This window comes from Chlamydotis macqueenii, chromosome 17, assembly GCF_036417535.1.
Source record: "Chlamydotis macqueenii isolate bChlMac1 chromosome 17, bChlMac1.mat, whole genome shotgun sequence".
Classification (NCBI taxonomy): Eukaryota; Metazoa; Chordata; class Aves; order Otidiformes; family Otididae; genus Chlamydotis; species Chlamydotis macqueenii.
This window is the reverse complement of record NC_141572.1, coordinates 2,012,510-2,029,490: the sequence shown is the minus strand read 5'-3', so window position 1 is coordinate 2,029,490 and position 16,981 is coordinate 2,012,510. Positions and strand designations below refer to the sequence as shown.

The 16,981-nt window shown below is 63.7% G+C and overlaps 1 protein-coding gene across 2 annotated transcripts in view; it reads right to left on the bottom strand.

Moving 5' to 3' along the window:
* Positions 1–3,109: 3,109 nt before the first annotated feature.
* Positions 3,110–16,981, bottom strand: part of SEZ6L (seizure related 6 homolog like) — a 38,163-nt gene continuing 24,291 nt past the window's right edge. Inside the window, exons 4-17 of one of the 2 annotated variants that reach the window (XM_086761599.1) lie at positions 13,215–13,407; positions 12,489–12,674; positions 11,853–12,018; positions 11,003–11,169; positions 9,768–9,962; positions 9,538–9,676; positions 7,785–7,981; positions 6,467–6,661; positions 6,167–6,358; positions 5,766–5,960; positions 5,501–5,533; positions 5,243–5,357; positions 5,023–5,125; positions 3,110–4,740 (exon numbers count right to left, since the gene is read on the bottom strand). In XM_086761599.1, the coding sequence (XP_086617725.1) occupies positions 4,711–4,740; positions 5,023–5,125; positions 5,243–5,357; positions 5,501–5,533; positions 5,766–5,960; positions 6,167–6,358; positions 6,467–6,661; positions 7,785–7,981; positions 9,538–9,676; positions 9,768–9,962; positions 11,003–11,169; positions 11,853–12,018; positions 12,489–12,674; positions 13,215–13,407 (2,106 nt within the window). In that variant the 3' untranslated portion in view covers positions 3,110–4,710. The remainder of the gene's footprint in view (positions 4,741–5,022; positions 5,126–5,242; positions 5,358–5,500; positions 5,534–5,765; positions 5,961–6,166; positions 6,359–6,466; positions 6,662–7,784; positions 7,982–9,537; positions 9,677–9,767; positions 9,963–11,002; positions 11,170–11,852; positions 12,019–12,488; positions 12,675–13,214; positions 13,408–16,981) is intronic. The other variant, XM_086761600.1, reaches the window with a different exon arrangement.

The window sequence follows — 16,981 nt, the reverse complement described above, 5'->3', positions numbered from 1 at the left end:
GATGGTGGCCGCAGGGGCGCAGACTGTGCGGGGTGCAGCAGCCAGGATGCGCGGGATGCTGGCTCCAGGGATGCAGGCACCCGGGGATGCAGGGGACGCTGGTCCCCGAGGATGCGTGTGTCTGGTGTGCAGGGGACAGGAGCACGCGGGGGGGCAGCGCCCGAGATGCAGGCAGCCAGGGGGGCCACGATGGGAGGTGCAGCAGCCCCGGGGCGTGGAGAGGCTGTTCCCAGGGGTCCTGGCTGCCGGGATGCAGGAGATGCTGGCCTGGGGGCACCTGGGATGCAGCACCGTGGATGCAGACGCCTGCAGAGGCGGTGCCCAGGGGTGTAGGCACTCCCGGGGGGCACAGATGTGTGAGCCCCCCCGCGCTCACAGCCAGTTCCCACCCCTGCAGTTCGGAAGGTCCCTCCAACGGTAAATGACAACTTGTCTGCTGGCATGTCCGATTCCCGTTCCCGCTGCTCTGAGGTGCTTCATCCCTCAGCCATGGGGCTGAGGTTTCTGGGCCACGGCAGCTTCAGCCCCTGGTGGTTTTTTTGAGGGTCCGTCAGCAGCGGGTGCAGGCCCCGGCCGTGTCTGACGGCAGCTCAGCGCTTGGAGCAGAAAGAGGATTAGAAGTTAGAAAGTTCCCTTTCTAAGCCAACTTTGCACGCGCCCCGGCTTTGGCCCTGTGGAAAAGAAGCCACGAGCTCTGCAGCCTGGCTGTAAAGGAAGTAAAATTGTGAGCAGCCTGGGGTGTCACTTAACAACTGTGAAGTGCTGGTGGAGAGACGGTTTGTCTTGAGCCTGCATCCTGCTTCTCGTTTTTTTCCTCCCTGACCCCTTCCCCGCTCCCCTGCGAGAAGGCTGCCAAACCCGGGGGACCCATGAGCCCTGGCAGTGCTGGCCGGCCCTGTGCCGGGGTGCCACGTGTAGCTGTGTGGGACACGTCCCACGGCTCCCAGGGCGGGGGAAGCCCTGCCCGGTTTCGCAGGCTGTGCCGCCCGGTGCCTGCGCGCTGCAAGGGTGAGTTTGTTCCTTCCTGCTCTCTCCCAGACCCCGCTCAGCCTCAGCCTGCACGTCCCGCCTGCTCCTGGCAGGCAGCGCGTCCTTCTGTCGGCAGTCACAGCGTCTGCTGGCTCCCGGCGCTGGGCGCTGGGCTCTCCCATCCTTTCTCCCCTCCGCCTGCTCCCCGTCGGGCCCCTCCAGGCCCTGCTCCTCACCTCTGCCGCTCATCTCTTCTCTGCGGGACGCGCTGCCCCTCTCTTTCCCCTGCTTTCAGGATGTCACCCGGTGCTTTTCACCTCTCGGTGCAGCACCCCCCCGTCTCAATGCTGCACCCCCTCCAGCAACCGGTCTGCTGGGCAGCTTTCCCACGGCTCTGGGGAGAGGAGCAGAAACTGGAGATCTGAAGGGCTGGGGTGTCATCCTGACTCCCCGGTGTGCGTTTCCCCCGATAACGCTAAGCCCACAACACGCAGCACGGGTTTCTTGCAGCACGTCCTGCCCCACATGGCGGGTGCAGGGACCCAGCACCTCTGCCCCGTGCTCTTCCGAGGGCTGCGGGGATGCCACTGGCATTGATCCCCCTGCCAGGGCCAGTCCTGGGGCTGGGATCCCTGGGAGCACTGCAGGCTGGGGGGAGCGCTGGGGCCTGGGCAGGGATGCTCTGCCTCGCCGCCCTGCGCCGCGGCTAGAAAGGGGGCGAGGGGTCCCCGAGCCCGGGTGGGTGGGCGTAGGGGTCCCTCGGCTACGTGACTGCTGGGGGATGAGCACGCTGCATCCCCCCACTTGCACCCACCGCAGGGGCGAGGCGGGTAACGGTGGGGCCGCTGCACCCTGACAAAGCTTAATCCGCGGCACAAAGCGCGGGGCCAGAGATTGGCTCCCGCTTTACGTCACCGAGGGGGAATGGCAGCATCAAGATTTTTTTTTTTTTTATCCCTTCATTTTAATTCTGTTGCAATCCTGTCCAAAAATAACACAAGCTGCCTCCCCCGGGAATGCTCCACATCAGCGCCTGGGCTCCTTCGCCCCCTGCGCATTAGCCTGCCAGCCGCTAAACGAAGCCATTATCTCGTGTCACATCGCAGCCTTTTTTTAAAGCCCGTTTTCAGAGAGTGGGATGATTTTACTGTTTGGTGCGGGGAGGCGCAGGGATGCGCGGGAGGCCCTGGGGTACCTGGCAGGGTGGGTGATGCCTTGGGAGAGGGCATTTCCCAGGACGCTGGGTGGGCTGCGCGCCCCCGTGCCGTTGCCACTGCCAGGGGAACCTGGGACTGGGAAATGGCATTTACCCCAGGACTGCCCAGTGCCCGCACAAGTCAGGGGCAGGGGGTAGAGACCAGCCCCCACCCCAGCACCTCAGCCCAGCGAGGCACCCAGGGAGCAGCAGGGGGATTTTTCCCACCCAGCCCCAAATCTCCCCCAAGCTGAGCTGTGCCAGGATGCAGCCGGTGCAGAGCCGTATGGGGGGCAGGCAAAGTAGCCCCCCCTCCCAAGTTCTCCCCATGGTTTTGGGGAGCTGCCCTGCCCCAGCTGGCCCGTGTCCTGCAGGAGCTGCCGGGTGATGGCCATGGATCATCGGGGTGAGCAGGACGTGGGCAGGATGGGTCCCCGAAGTCTCCCTCACCCTGTGGGGCTGTGCCAGCGGGGCTCCCCCAAACCTTCCGCACACCCCCCGTGACACGGCCGTAGGTCTCCAGTGGGGTCCCAGTGCCTGGGCTGGGGAAGGTTGCAGGAGGCACCAGTGCTGGCTTCCGCAGCGCGTCCCGGGGAGGAGAGACGTCCCCAGGGCCGTGCCCGCTCACCTCACCTCCCAGGGGGCTTAGCTGGCTCCATCCTGCCGGAGCAGGGGGACACCATGGGGCTGCACCCGGGCAGGACTGGGCCCCTGGAAACCGCGCTCAGAGCCATCTGGCCACTGTCCCGCAGCGAGGCGTGTGACGTGCGAGGCATGCGACGTGTGAGGCACCGACCCTGGCTTGCACCGCTGCAGCCCCCGCGCCTCTGCAGCCGGCCAGACCAGCGGCCTGAGTCTCTGCAAACTTATTTCAGACATTTAAAAATACCGAACATTTGCACTGAGGTCATACTGAACGCTAGAGCTTCCCACGGAAGTACTTCATCATGTTCAAAAATATTTAATCCCAGCAATTTTCACATTGTTCTTATAAAAACAGACATGTATGAAGGGAAATGAAATGCTTAGTACATTTTTGGCACATTATTTTCTTTTTTTTTCTTTTTTTTTTTTAACCTTTACAAATTACAAACACACATTCGTTGTTTTTAAAGGAAAAAACCTAAGTCTCAGCTGTACACTGCAGAGATGCACTACCCGTCCCGAAAGCACACCAGCCTCCCACAGTTACCGCTGCCGCTCCGCAAGGACGAAAGGGACACCAGCAGCCAAGGGCCCCCCTGCAGCTTCCCCAGGGCCTGGTGGGGGGCTGGTGGAGAGATGACCCTTTTGGGGGTCTCTGTCCCCCAGCAGCCCGGCCGGTGTCTGGCTCTGGCAGGGGTGAAGGCAGTGAGGGGACACGGGGGATGCTGGGGCTCAAACTGGGCTTTGCCCGTGGTGGGACCAGCTTTGATGGGCTGAGTGGTGCCTGTTCTGCGCCCCGGGGCTGGTCTCCTGCGCCGGAGCCCGGCCACGCTGCCTGCCCGCCTTTCCTTCCCCAACAAACCCCCCCCTTCACCCCCACCCCTCTCCGTCTCCTGCCCGGCTGGGAGCCCCCGCAAGGTGCCAGCCCCGGGGGCTTTGGGGGTGGGAGCTGCAGGCCCGCGGGGGTCGGGGCGGGAGGTGCCGGGTGGGCTCTGCTGCCCCGATCTCCACCCGGTGCCGTGCCTGCCCGCACCCCGGGGTGGGCAGTGGACCCTCCTGCGGCGAAGGGGGGCTGGGTGGCCGGCGGGAGCGGCGGCAGCAGGCCTGTCCCGCTTACCCTGAGATGCTACCTGGGGGCGAGGGTCCCGTTAGCGGCACCGGGGTTTCCCTGGCAGGGGTCACGGGAAGCGTTAGGTGAGGAACAACCGCCGTGAGCAAGGAGGTGCTGCTCTGCTCCCGGTGCCCGGGGGGTTTCCCGCGGCTCCTGGGCAGTGGGCTGCTGCGGGGTCACTGGTTAATGCTTCTCTGTAGAGCTGTGAGTCCTGGCTCGCCGCCTCTCCGGCATCCAAAGCAAAGCAGGAAAAGAAAGTGGCACGTACCTGGTGGGTGCCAGGCCGTCCCCTGCCCCCCGGCACGGCCAGCGGGGCTCCGTGCCGGCCGGCAAGGGCTGGCAGCGCCGGCGGGACCCTGCGGCAAACCCTGCGCCTACCTCAGCTCCCAGCAATCAACTGCAGGCTGCTCTTGCAATGGAGATGCTTTTAATTTTTAACATCAGAACTGCCGAAATCCCCCTGGATGTGTGTGTGGGCAGTGCCGGGGGCCGCGCGGCCGCGCTGGGGGGGGACAGCGGGTGCCCCCGCACCGCCCCGGCCTCGCTGGGACCCGGCTCTGCCCCGGCTCCCGCTGCTGCCCGTGCCTAGGGCCCCGCAGCACACCTATCGCAGTTTAAATAGAATAAATACAGTGAAGAAAACAGGAAAATCTTCAACAGAGAGGCAAAAGGAAAGACAACAGCAGGGCCGGGGGTCCAACCAAACTCCACGTGGTCTCTGGATTAGTTACCGAGGAAGTTCTATGAGAGCACATTAAGGTGGCAGCCGGAGACTCTCTTACCGCCGTCCCTATATCGAAACTTCGTATTCCCTTGTTTCCTGAAAAGGAGAAGCCAGTTGAGGGCAGCAGCTGCGTGCCAGGATAAGCTTCCCATTCCCAGGCGGCAAGTGAGGCCCTGGCTGTCGATCTGCGCCGGGGGAAGCGGGTCCCTCCCTGCCCGGACCCCACAGCCCCCGCAGCCCCCTCCCGCCTGCCGGAGCCCACCCGGCCCCTCGGGAGCCCCCTGCCCCGTCACATCAGGATGCCTGGATGCATCCTAGCGCTGCGCGCCCGGCATAACCCGAGGGTCCCCGGGGAGGACGGGGCGCAGCGAGACTCACCCCTGTCTCGTAAATGGGGTTGTCGAACTCCGTTTCTACCGTGATCTGGCTGTAGGGGTGGGAGTACATGAGGGGCAGGCGGAGGCTGGAGTAGTACCGGCACCTGCGGAGGAGACGCAGGAGTCACCGGGCTGCGCGGCTGGCCAGGGCCCGGCGATACCGAGCCAGCCCTGGCTGCGTCCCCGCGGGGCTCTGCCGCCAGCCCCCCCGCACACCCCACCTCGTGAGATAGATGTACGCTCCTCCCAGCAGCAAGGAGATGATCAGCACCGGGATGAATATGGCTAAGGCCATATTTCCCCCCTCGAGCGACGTCTCCGCAGCAGCTTCTGCTACTAAAAGGAGAAGGTCCATCGTGTTGGCGTTGGCGAGCCCCGTGTGACGTCCCCCTGCCTCTCCCCTCCCTGCTCCCGGGCTCCGCGCAGGCTCTGGCCGAGGGCCCCGCGCAGGGCTCACCCAGCAAACGCGTGCCACTCACCTTCCAGCGCGTGTTCGAAGCTGTCTTGGTTCACTGGAAGAGAAACGGAGAGTTACTGGGATGTAACTGGGTTTGACTGGGTATTGGCAGCTGTTGGCTTCATGCGTGCCCCACATCGCCCCGCACACTGGCCAGGGGGTCTGCTCCCCCTCCCCGGGGCGGCAGCACCCACTCAGCACAAACCCAGGCCAGCGCCCAGGTCTGAAGGTCCCCGGGGTGCTGGCTGCGGCCGTCCCTGTGTCCCCACAGCCCCCTCCACCGTTACCTTTGCAGACGGGCAGGGGTCCGCTCCAGTGGGACGGCTGGCCCAGGATGCACTTGATGGTGACCTCCCCCATGAGCTCAAAGCCCTCGTAGCACATGAAGGTCAGGGACTCTCCCGGCAGGTAGAGGCGCTTATAAAGGATTTGGTAGCCATTTTCTGGCAGCCCTGGGTTATCGCAGGCCAGCGACTCCTCGGCTGAAAGAGAACAAGCACATCCCGGGGTGAACCCCAGGGCGGCAGCGAGGGACCCCCGAGACCTCACCCCCTCCCATTTCCAGGTAGCTCAGAGCTCTGCACCAGCCTGCGCGGCTGTGGAGGGTCTCAGCCACAGGAAAGGGCTTCCCGGGACCCCCGAGCAGAAGAGCTGAGCTGTGGGAGAGGAGAAACCCCCCGAAACTCACAGACGCAGTGCGGGAGGCGCGAGGTCCAGATAGGAGTCCCCGTCTCGCGGCTGTAGCAGGTCAGCAGCGAGCTGCCCTCCAGCACGAAGCCGGGGTTGCAGGTGTACTGGATGGTGGTGCCCACCAGCAGCACCGGGTCAGAGATGAGGCGGGTCGAGTGCTCCACCTCCCCCGGGTCCGTGCAGTACATAACTGGGGAAAAGAGGCCGTCTGAGCGGGGAGCCCCGGCACCGCGGTTATGAAGCGGCGCGGGACAGGGGGGTGCCATGGGGACAGCAGCACGTTGCCCAGGGCACTCACTCTTTTCGCAGAAGGGGGGGTCGCTGCTCCAGCTGAGGTCCCACTGGCAGGTGAGGGTGTCGCTCCCCACGATGTCGTAGCCCGGGTCGCACTGGTAGGTGATCTTGGCCCCTCGCACCAGCTCCGTGTGCGACGTGGTCTTCCAGCCGTTCTGGATCTCGGGCAGGTCGGAGCAGGAGTCGTTGCGGGACACCTCTGCAGCCAAGAGAGGTGCTGGCTGTCACCCGCTGAGCGAGACCCCGTGGCACCAGCCCTCCTCGGAGCCGAGCGCCTGTCCCTCCCCGCGCTCTCCAGCCCCAGGCACCGCCAACGGCTCGGCGCAGCCCAGTCTGTGGGTTCATGCCCTGGGCAGAGGGAAGGGGCAGCAGCGGGTCACGGGGGCTCTTTGGAACCTCCCCGTCCCCTACCCAAAAGGCAGGTGGGGGGCTGTGCTGATAACAGGGCAGCACCTGTGCCAGGGTTAGGACAATCTGGGAACACCGGGCTCAGCGCCGCTGCAGGCGCAGGAGAGGAGCGGGGCAGATGCCGCGGTCACAGCACGACTGGTTTGCTCCGGTGAGGGGTTTCTGCCCTGCTCCACCCAGCCCCGTGCCCACGGCTGAGCCCGGCCGCGTGCGCTGCAGCGCAGTGAGGAGGGGACCAGCCGCCTCGCAGGTGATCTGCATTGCAGCTTGCTGTTTGTCTTAACCAGAGCTGTCAGCGGTGGAAGGAAAACAGGCTGGGAAGCAGTCTGCCGGGGGAGGACAGGTGAGGGGGACGCAGGCAGCGAGGCCGCAGGCAGCCGTGGGGAAGGAGTGCCCTTCCCAGTCCTTGGGCCTTCCCTGGGCATCAGCCGCTCTGCTCTGGCAGACACGGCTGCACCGAAGGACGATGCCAACAGACGCCTCCAGAGGTAGTCTGGGCCTCTCCAGAGCAAGGAGCTGGGAGCTGGGAGCATCTCTCTCAGGAGCCCACCTGGCCCTTGCCCAGGAGGACACCTCGCTGAAGTGCTCAGCACCATCAACCTCATGCCTCACAGAGTCTGCGTGGGGGGGGGGAACCTGCATCCCTATTTCCAGCAATTTCCTTCCCTGTTCTGCTCCACAGTTGCACTGGGCCAGACCAGGGCTAACAGGGACCAAAATGTCATTGCCTTTTTGGCAGCCTGGAAGAGGGGAGACATACAAGGACACCCCAAAAACAACTGACCCAGAGACCTGCGGTGGGGCTGGGGGTTTCTGCAGGAGCTCGGTGGGATGGGGGGTGCTGATGCCACAGCAATTCTCCCTGCGCTGCAGGGGCAGGGCAGGGGACGCACCCCACACCCTGCTCTCCTTACCTATATAGTTCATGATAAACCCTTGCCCCTTCCCAAAGATGAGCCCGGCAGGGTCTGAGTGGAACTGGATGGTGAGGTCGGGGCTGGAGGAGTAGAGCTTCTGGGGACCGCTGCTGCCGACGTACTGCCCCAGGATGCGGGCGGTGAGCTCGTCCCCGTCGTAAATGGTGAGGATGTCGCTGTTGGTGAGGTTCAGGCTGGAAAGGAGAAGCTTGGTTAGAGAGCAGCTTGGGCGGGGAGCCCCAGGCGGGACGTGACAGCCTTGGGCTCAAGGAGCAGCGAGGTGACTGCCTGCCCTGGCACCAGGGAACCTGTGCTGCAGCCTGTCCCCATCCCCATCCCTGTCCCCATCCTCATCCCTTTCCTCATCCCCATCCCCGTCCCTGTCCTCATCCTCATCTGTGTCCTCATCCCCATCCCTGTCCCCATCCTCATCCCTGTCCCCACCCCCATCTCCATCCCTGTCCCCGTCCCCGTCCCCGTCCCAGTCCCGTGGGATGCGGCGGAGCTGGCCTGTCCCGGGCGGGTCGGCAGTGCGGGGTTTCGGAGGGACACCCCGGGGCCCCGCCCGGCCCAGCGCTCGGGCTGCCGGCGGCCAGCAGGGAGCGGTGCCGGCCCGCGGATGGGCGGGCGGCTGCGGGCGGGCGGGGACCGGGGCCGGGCCGGGCCGGGGGTGGCCCCGGGCAGCGGGGACAAGGGGCTCTCTCCTCTCCCTGGAAAGGGGCGGGGATGGCCGCGCACCCCCAGGGCCAGTGCCCACCGGGCTGGGGGCTGAGGTGGCTTTTCCAGCGGAGCCTGGACTCCCGCGGACGGGCAGGATGCGGCCGGCTGTGCCCGCACGATGCCCCTGGGCTCTGTCGCTGCGGGACCCTGCACGTCGGCCCCTCCAGTTCAGCCTTGTGTGGAGATGCCTAAGCCGATCCCCCAGCATTTGGTTGGGAATGCTCCAGGAAGGCCCAGCTAACCCCCACGGCAAGCTGACACCTCTGCTTTCTGTCAGACGCGATTTTCCCAGTGACATTTATGCCTGATGACTTCAGATCGCTTGGTCTCCAGTCCTGCTCAGCCCAAGCACCCACAAAGCCGGGAGAGGCGCACGGGGAGCTCGATTTGCGATGTTTACAGAAAGTTTAAAAGACCTCTGTGACTCTAAGCCCCTACTTGAAACACGTCCTCCTCTTGAAAACCCAAAACAGCACCGCAGGAGGTTCCCTTTGCATTGCAGCATTATCACGCCAAGGGCTGCCAGCCCGGCATCGAATCGTGCACCCCTCTGACCCCGCACGTGCGGCAAGTGCTGCTGTCCCTGCCCGTGGCTGGACGCCCAGCCGGGGCCTTGCTGGGCAGCTCTGCTCCCTGCAGCTTTCAGAGCCGGGTCGCTGAACGGCACAGGAGTGGGCTGGCAGTCAGGAGGGGAACTGACATGTTTTGGGAATGCGTGGTGGTCCCACAAGAGAAAGAAGGCAGGGCACAGGAGGGAGGGCTGGCAGAGCCTCCCCCCAGCCCTGCCCTCCCTTGGGCACCCAAGTACTCTGCAATGGGTGGTGTGATGGCGCTTTGAACTCGGGCAGCAGCACTCGGTGCTGCCCTGGCCCTCCTGGGTGCCCCGCACATCACAGGGGATTGGGAAAACTCTGAGAGGGAAAACAGGGAAATGGTGCGGGACCCTGGGGCGGGGGGAGTGGGGGCACTGCAGCGAAGTGGGCTGAGCACTGGCGGGGCAGAGCCAGGCACCGAGGTCTGGGCTACTCACAGCTGGATGTCCAGGAAGAGCCGCTTCTCCTCTCCAACGTGGACCCTCCAGATGCAGTCCTCCCCCTCCGTGTAGGGCTCTGGCCAGTTGGGGGACAGGATCACCCCGGCCACGGCGCTCAGCTCTCCCCCACACATGGCTGCAGGAGTGACAGGCAGGCAGGGCTCAGCTGGGGTCCCAGGGATGTTCGCGCCCGCCGCCCAGCATCACCCCGCAGCGCGGGGACTGACCTCGGCACAGCGGCTCCGTGTCGTTCCAGTACGGGTCGCGCATGTTGACACACTCGATGACGGCGGGGCCCTGCTCCAGGGAGTGCCCGGGGTCGCACGTGAACTCCACGGTGGTGCCCAGGTTGTAGGTGGGGTCGGAGGTGGTGAAGTTCCCGTTCTGGATGTAGGGCTCGTAGCAGTGGCCCCGCTCGAAGGCTGGAAGAGAAACCCCCCACGTGTCCGGAGGGACACCGATTCGGCTGGGGGAGCGCTGCCTTCCCAGCTTCTCGCACCCTCGGCTCTGGGGCTTCGCTGGATTAGCCTGGGCCCTGCTGCCATCCCCAGCTGGAACCCCATCCCTCCATCCCCGCCGTGCACGGACGGCCTCTTCCACGGCGCGTCTTCCAGGCAATTAGGATTAACAACAGTTTAACTGACCTGAGCCACGCAGGCTTAACCAAACCCCACTTCCATAGTGCGTCAGCATCCGTAACGCACTCGCCGTGTTGCCAGCTCCTGTATTTGCTGAGCAACCTCCCTTGGGATTACCACGCATTATGGAGCTCGCTCAGCGGCGTGGGGCTCCCGCGGGACCGATCCCGGCAGCAGAATGCGCTTAAATGACAACTGTCAGGAGCTGCCTGGGGCTTGCCCCGCGCCCCGTCCCCGAAGGATGGGTCTGGAGGGAGGCAGCCTGGTGAGCCAGCGCTGCAGCAAGGGCAGGAGCCGGGACAGCCCCCGGCCCCACGGCTGCCGTGGGCTTGCTACCCAGCAGTGCCGCGCTACAGGGAACGAGAGAAGGGGACAGACTGGGTCTTTGGTAACGACGGTCACTGCAGACTGTGGGATTTCCCCGGCAGCAACGGCCTTTTCAGCCCAGGTTTGGGGGGGCTTCGTCCTAGACATGCACCCCCTGCCCAGGGCTGGCCCACGGCAGGCACAGGTGTGTCCCATGGGCACGCAGCTCACCAACAAACATTTCTCTTGGAATAAATTACATTTAGCTATTTCTTTTCCTGTTTCTTGCCAGGTAAGTGTATTCCCCAAAGTTTCTCCAGCTAGAGTTGGGATGCCCCGCGTGCCTACAGCGATGTGGGGACAGCAGCACAGCGGAGCAGCAGGTCTGCCGGTGCCAGGGGCAGCCGAGACCCTTGCTATGGCCCTGTCTCTGTTAAGTCCCCGAACATCCCATGGCCCGGGAGCATTGGCTGAGGCCAGCCCGCTGCTCTTGGGGTACCAAAAGGAGAGCACGTCACCTTCAAAGCGTATGTTGAAAGCCGTGGCAGCAGTGGGCTCCTCCGCAAGGAATTCGATCCGGATGGAGGAGCCATCGCTGATCACCCCTTCGAAGGGCACGCTGTCAGCACGCAGAGAGTCGTAGAGGACGGCGGACTGGTTCGTGTCCCCGCTGTACACCACCATCCTGCGTGGGAGGACACGGCACGTTACACGGGAGAGACATCCCCCCGCCCCGCTCCTCGCCAGCGCCCGCTCGCTGGTGCTCCCGGAATATGGCATTTCAAAGAAATTGTGCGAGCAAAACCTCGCCAACCAGATAAGTCTCTTTTACTGTGTCATAAACCAAGGCTTTATCCTTTGATTTTATTACGAGCCATAAACCCGCTTTACTGCCCACTTCCAGGCGGAATGTTAATGCTGTTTAAACGCGAGCATCAGCGCCGTAAGCGTGAGCTCTGCGTTACGGATGCTGAGAGTCGGGGACTGGCAGCTTCCTGCGCTGCGGTGAGGAGTGATGCTGGGTGCTGGGCGTTCAGGGGGAGGAAGAGGACGGGCGTGACACAGCACACTGCGTCACCCCACAGCTGGCGCGACCAGCAGACCTGCAAGATCTGCACACCCACAGCCCGGGCGCCGGGAGGGCAGCAGCAAGGTGGAGGAGCTGAGGCCAGCTGGGAGCTTCCACGCCTTGGTGTATTTAGCACCCAGCAAAGCCCCCCACTCCACACCCCAGCAAAGCCCCCCACTCCACACCCCGGGCACAGCAAAGCCCTCCGCAGCCCTGGGTGCGCAGGAAAACAGGCTCAGCGCAGACCCTGCCGTGAGCCAGCAGCCCCCTGGGCGCAGGAGCGGCTCCCGGAGCCTCACCTGTCCTTCTCGGTCAGCAGGAGCTTCTCGAAGTGCAGATGGAGCTTCTGGCCCGGGGGGGCCCCAATGGCCCACACGCAGTACACGCCGCTCGACTGGTTCCCGGCGTAGCTGGGCGAGAGGACGCGGCCGATGGTGGCATTGTGGACGGTCCCGCCGCAGGGCGCTGCGGACACAGAGCACAGCCCCGCTGAGACGGCGCGGTGACAGGGCAGGGCGCGGGCTGCGGGCGGGCGCTTGCACCCAGGGCTTCTGCGCGGCAAAGGGGACGAGGCGGCGAAGGGGACGAGGCGGCGAAGGGGACAAGGCACTCTGCTGCCCGCCAAGCTCCTCTCACCTGCCCTGAGCGCACAGACCCCTTGCCTGGCTTGTCTCTGCTCTGCTTTGCGCATACGCACATATACTCACGCATACACACAAAATCCAGAATTTCTTTCCCGTACCCGCCCAATTAGGAGACAGATTCTGAAAACGCGCAGTACCTGGGGCTGCGCCGTGCGCAGAGCAGGGCGTTGCTTTCACTCCTTCCCGGGGCCGCATTCAACTCACCGCGCAAAGAAAGCAGCTCTGGTTTTTATTTTTTCTTTGGGGATCCCGGTTTTTCTTTGTGCTGAGGCTAATTAACGAGGAGCATACCTGAGCAGATCGGCTCCGGGCTGCTCCAGTGTGGCCTCGATGCGTTGATGCATGTAAGCACCCGGGGACCCTGCAGCTCGTAGCCCAGGTGACAGTGAAAATGAGCAATTCCACCCGAGTGCAAATCCATCACGGTGACGTCCCCGAAGTCAGGTCTTCGTGGGAAGCTGCAGCTCAGCATGAACACTGGAAGAGCACACGCGGTCGGGAGCTCAGGGCTCGTTTGCTCCCCATCAGCCCGCAGCTGAGGGGGGAGTGCCGAGGACGCGCCGGACGCGCACACGGTGCCACGGACAGACCCCACTGCCAAAGCACCACGCCGCTGCTTCCCCACCTGTTCCTGCTTCTGCCCAGCCCCAGTTTCTATTTTAGAAAATAATTTGCTGGAACTCATCTATGTTTTATAGCTCTTCAAGGGAAAAATAGGTTTGCGGGCTGAGTCTGTGCAGGAGGAGCTGCTGCAAGGGGACAGAAATGGGGCAAGGCGGGTGTGAGGGGCACGGCCAGCCTGGGACACGGGCGCACAGTGCACCCCCTGCGCTGGGCACAACCCTCCCAGCCGATGCTCCGAGCGCGAGCATGTGGCGAAACTGGAGCCCGGCTGCTCTGCAGGGGCAGAGCCCAGCATCCTTCCACCCCTGCAGCCCAGAGGGGCCAAGCCCCGTGGGACCCATGCCCCATCCCACCCCAGCCCTCCCTGCGCGACCGCGGAGGGGAAGCACCCACCCTGGTAGTGGAGCTGGAAGGTCCCCACCACCTCGTCCTGGAAGGTGCGGAAGTAGACGGAGATGGTGTTGGTGGGGCTGCGGATCACCTGGCCCTCCACCAGCAGGGTCTGGTTGGCCAGGACCACCAGGGCGTCGCCGTCCACCCCGCGGATGGAGAGCACCTCCCCGTCCGACAGGTTCACGCTCTTCACCTGGGTGGGAGCAGAGGCCGTGAGCTGGAGGGTCCCAGCCCACAGAGCGTCGTGCCGCCACAGCCTTCCCTCCGCACGGCTCCAGGGACTCGCTGCGGACAGGATCCGCTTTTCAGCCGCCACGGAGCAGCCTCTGCCCCGTGCGAGCCCGAGGGACTCGCACGATGGATGACCCCTTCTCCCTCCCCTGCGACAGCGAGCGCAGGCAGCTGGGGCCGCTCGCGTGAGATGCGTTTTGAAGCTGGACGCACCTACGCAGCACAAGCTGACCCGTGTCTGCCTCCCTGCTGAACCGCGGGGATTCTGCTGCACCGCGGCACGGAGCATGCCATGGCCAAGGCTCGCTGGTCTCAGCCACGGCTGGGCCGTTCAGCGCAGATCCAAAACCAAAGCAAGGCACTTCCGTAGGGCTGGGCGCCCACCATCCACCCTGGGCACCAGGCGTCCTCCCCGGGACCCTTCATCCACACCGGGGAGGGGATGGGGACCTCTAACGAGCAGTCCCAAAAGGCTTTAATTATTATTTGGAAATAGCTGAAAAGCAACCTCACGTTTGCGTTTCATGTCCATTTAGCCTAATAAACGGGCTCTTACTCCACAGGAAGATGCTCATCAGATGGTTTGTTTCCTCACGCGCGCAAGGACCAGAGCTCTATATTTAGCACACGCCCCAGCCTTCGCTTTGCAAGCGCTCCCGACGGTGTTGTGCCTGGAAGGATCTGTCGCTGTTGTCACAACCATGCCCGTCCCCCACACCCGGCGTGGGGGCTCCCAGAGCCGCTGCTGCCGCACCCAGGGCCGCCCGCGGCGCTCGGCGTGCTCTGCCCTTCTGCTGGAAAAAGCCAGATTTCGTCTGGAGAAGCGACCCTGACCCCGCTGAGGGACTCCCTGCCTGCCCCGCAGGTCCACGAGCCCCGAAGGGCCCCGGCCGAGCCCAGTCCTCGCCGCGGGCTGGGCTGAGCAGCCCCCAGGCCGGGTCAGAGGTGCCAGGGCTCACCCCAGCCCACGCTCTTAACCCAGGAGGAGCTGGTTTTGCGTTGTTTTGCAGCAGGGTGCTGGGTCCCTGCGCAGAGCCTCTGCCCCTCAGCCCCCACGAGTGCCATGCGCACGTCAGAAACACGGGGCAAGCGTGTGCCCTGGACCCAAACCTGCCCTGGGTCGTTTCTTCTCCAAGTTTCGTCCTGGAAACGTGCCTCCCCAGCACAACACACACCTACACTGCGTCTGGTGGGCTGGCTCAGGTCTAGTTATTAATAAGTGGAACTAATTAGATGTTATTGGGGATGAATTACTTGGAGCATGGGATCCAGGGATGCTAAGTGGGCTACATACAACGCTAACAAGCCCCCCAGCTCCCGCTGGGGCAGAGTTTTGCCTCCTGAGCTGGGACTGAATCACTGCAAAGATGTTTCCAGGGTGTTTTAAACATATTTTGTTCTGAAATCCCTCAAAGACAGACTTGCTCCCCAGCTAGCTCCCTCCGGCGATGTGGAGCACAAAACACGCTATCCAGCGCCAAATCACTCCCGCGGATTTGGAAGAGGAGGGTTCAGCTGCTCTGCTCTCCCTGCCCAGCTCTGCCGCGGGAAGGGGTTTCGGAGGAGCAGAAGGGAGGGAGGTGACGGACGCTGCGGCGTCTCCTGGCTCTTCGCAGGGTGCCGTGGGCTGGGGGCACGGCTCGGCCCCGCCGTCAGCATCCCCCTCCTGTGAACCCCGGCTCGCAGGAGCCTGGAGCACGGATGCCCTTGCGAAGGACCCGCAGTCCCCATGCCGGTGCCAGGTAGGGAGGCGTCCTCAGGGGCTCGGAGCGAGTGGCGGGCACAGACGGACGCGGTGGCCTCGCGCCAGGGACCGTCGGCCGCTGCGAGAGCGACCATATGTGCGGGTCCCTGCCAGGGGCCGGGGAGGACGAGCTCTTTAATCAAAGACTGCACCGACGTCAGCTCCTGACGAGCCTGTCGGGAAGAGAGGAGGGATCCTCCATCCAGCCTGCTGGCCTCGCTCACCCGCTAGAACATCTCTCCAGGGAAATTCTATTTCCTGCCAAGAAGATTCAAGAATTTTAAAGAGAAATATAATTTAACTGAGCATCCAGAGGGTTGGCCGCTCCGCAGCTGCCAGGGTTGCGACGATGCGACCTGGCTGGCACGGGGGCAGCTCGGGATGCTGCAAGGGGCGCGGGGGCTGCCGAGCAGGGACCCTCGGCTCTCGCCCAGCCCTGGGCAGCCCCCGGCACCGGGCAGGTTTGCTGGCAGCCCTTCCCGAGACCATGCCTGACATCCAGGCTCCGCGCCTGCTCCTCACCAGGGACAGAGCAACACCAAGCCCACACAGCTCCGCTCCCCAGCCCAGCTTTTCCCAAACCAGCATCCCTGAGCAGGTCTGGCCTCCAGAAGAAAGAAAAGGAATCCCTCAGGGGCCACTTCAGCATCACACCATCCCGACAGGAGACACTCCCCTCACCCAGCAAGGCCTCTGCCCGTCTCCATTACAGGAGCTGTGAATTAAATCCAAATCACTGAAATGTTAACCAATTATCCTCATCACCGTGAGGCAGCTGAGGAACTTGCACTGCATTACTTCAGCACCTGCCCGATGTAATTAGCCTCGGAGCCACTGAAGCTCACAGCGTTTGTACATGCGAAATAATTAAAAAGTGATGGAATAGAGTCCATCAGCGCCCGGACCCGTGAGCCATCCCCGCAGCCACCAGTGCTCCCAGCCCTTCTGGTAGGAAACAATACAGAATTAGGACTGCCACCTTCCAGCACGTCTGTGCTAATCACCCCCAAAGCGCAAGCCGGAGGGCAGCACGGAATGAGGTCTTGGTTTACAGGTGGGGAAACTGAGGCACGGTGCTGGGATGGTCCCCGGGGCGCTACGCTCTCCCTGTGCACTGCTGTGGGTCCTGGCACCGGGGAGGGGAGGGAAGGGTTAGAGGCAGCCCAAACATCACGATTTCTGGCCCTTCTGCTGCGCTGTGCCCCATTTCCCCAGCCATGGGGCAAGGGGCTGGGATGCTGCTGGGGCTGGGATGCTGCTGAGACCAGAGCTTTCTACACCAGCTCCACTGGTCAGGGGTGATGTCCAGGGTGGACTTGCTGTTCTAAAATCAGGTTTCCGTGCAAACACGGACAACGTTTCTGCACTGCGCTGGCTGTCTCCTCCCTGGGCTCATCAGCATGTGTCGCGTGTGCCATCCCCTGCGTGGAATAAAGAGAGGGGATAGATCTGTTGTCTTGCTTGCCGTGAACGCTATTTCTGGCTTTCCTGGGACATAAATCACGTTGCTGCTGCTGCCCAAATGGTTAAAAGCCTTCTGCCGAGCTGCTGCCCACACTGGGGCAGGGCACGGGCAGGATTTTTGCTGCCCTCAGCTTCCGGCGGCAGCTCCGGGGCACTCAGTGCCGCTGCCCGCAGCCGTGCCCAGCCGGCCGGGATGGCTCGGCCCTGCCCAGCTGCCCACGGGCATCCCGGGCACCCCGGGGGTGTCGTCGGATGCGCTGCATGGTGCGCAGCTCTGGATGAGGCCGTGCCAGCCAGCACAGACCCACTGCCGTGGTTTAATTTGTCT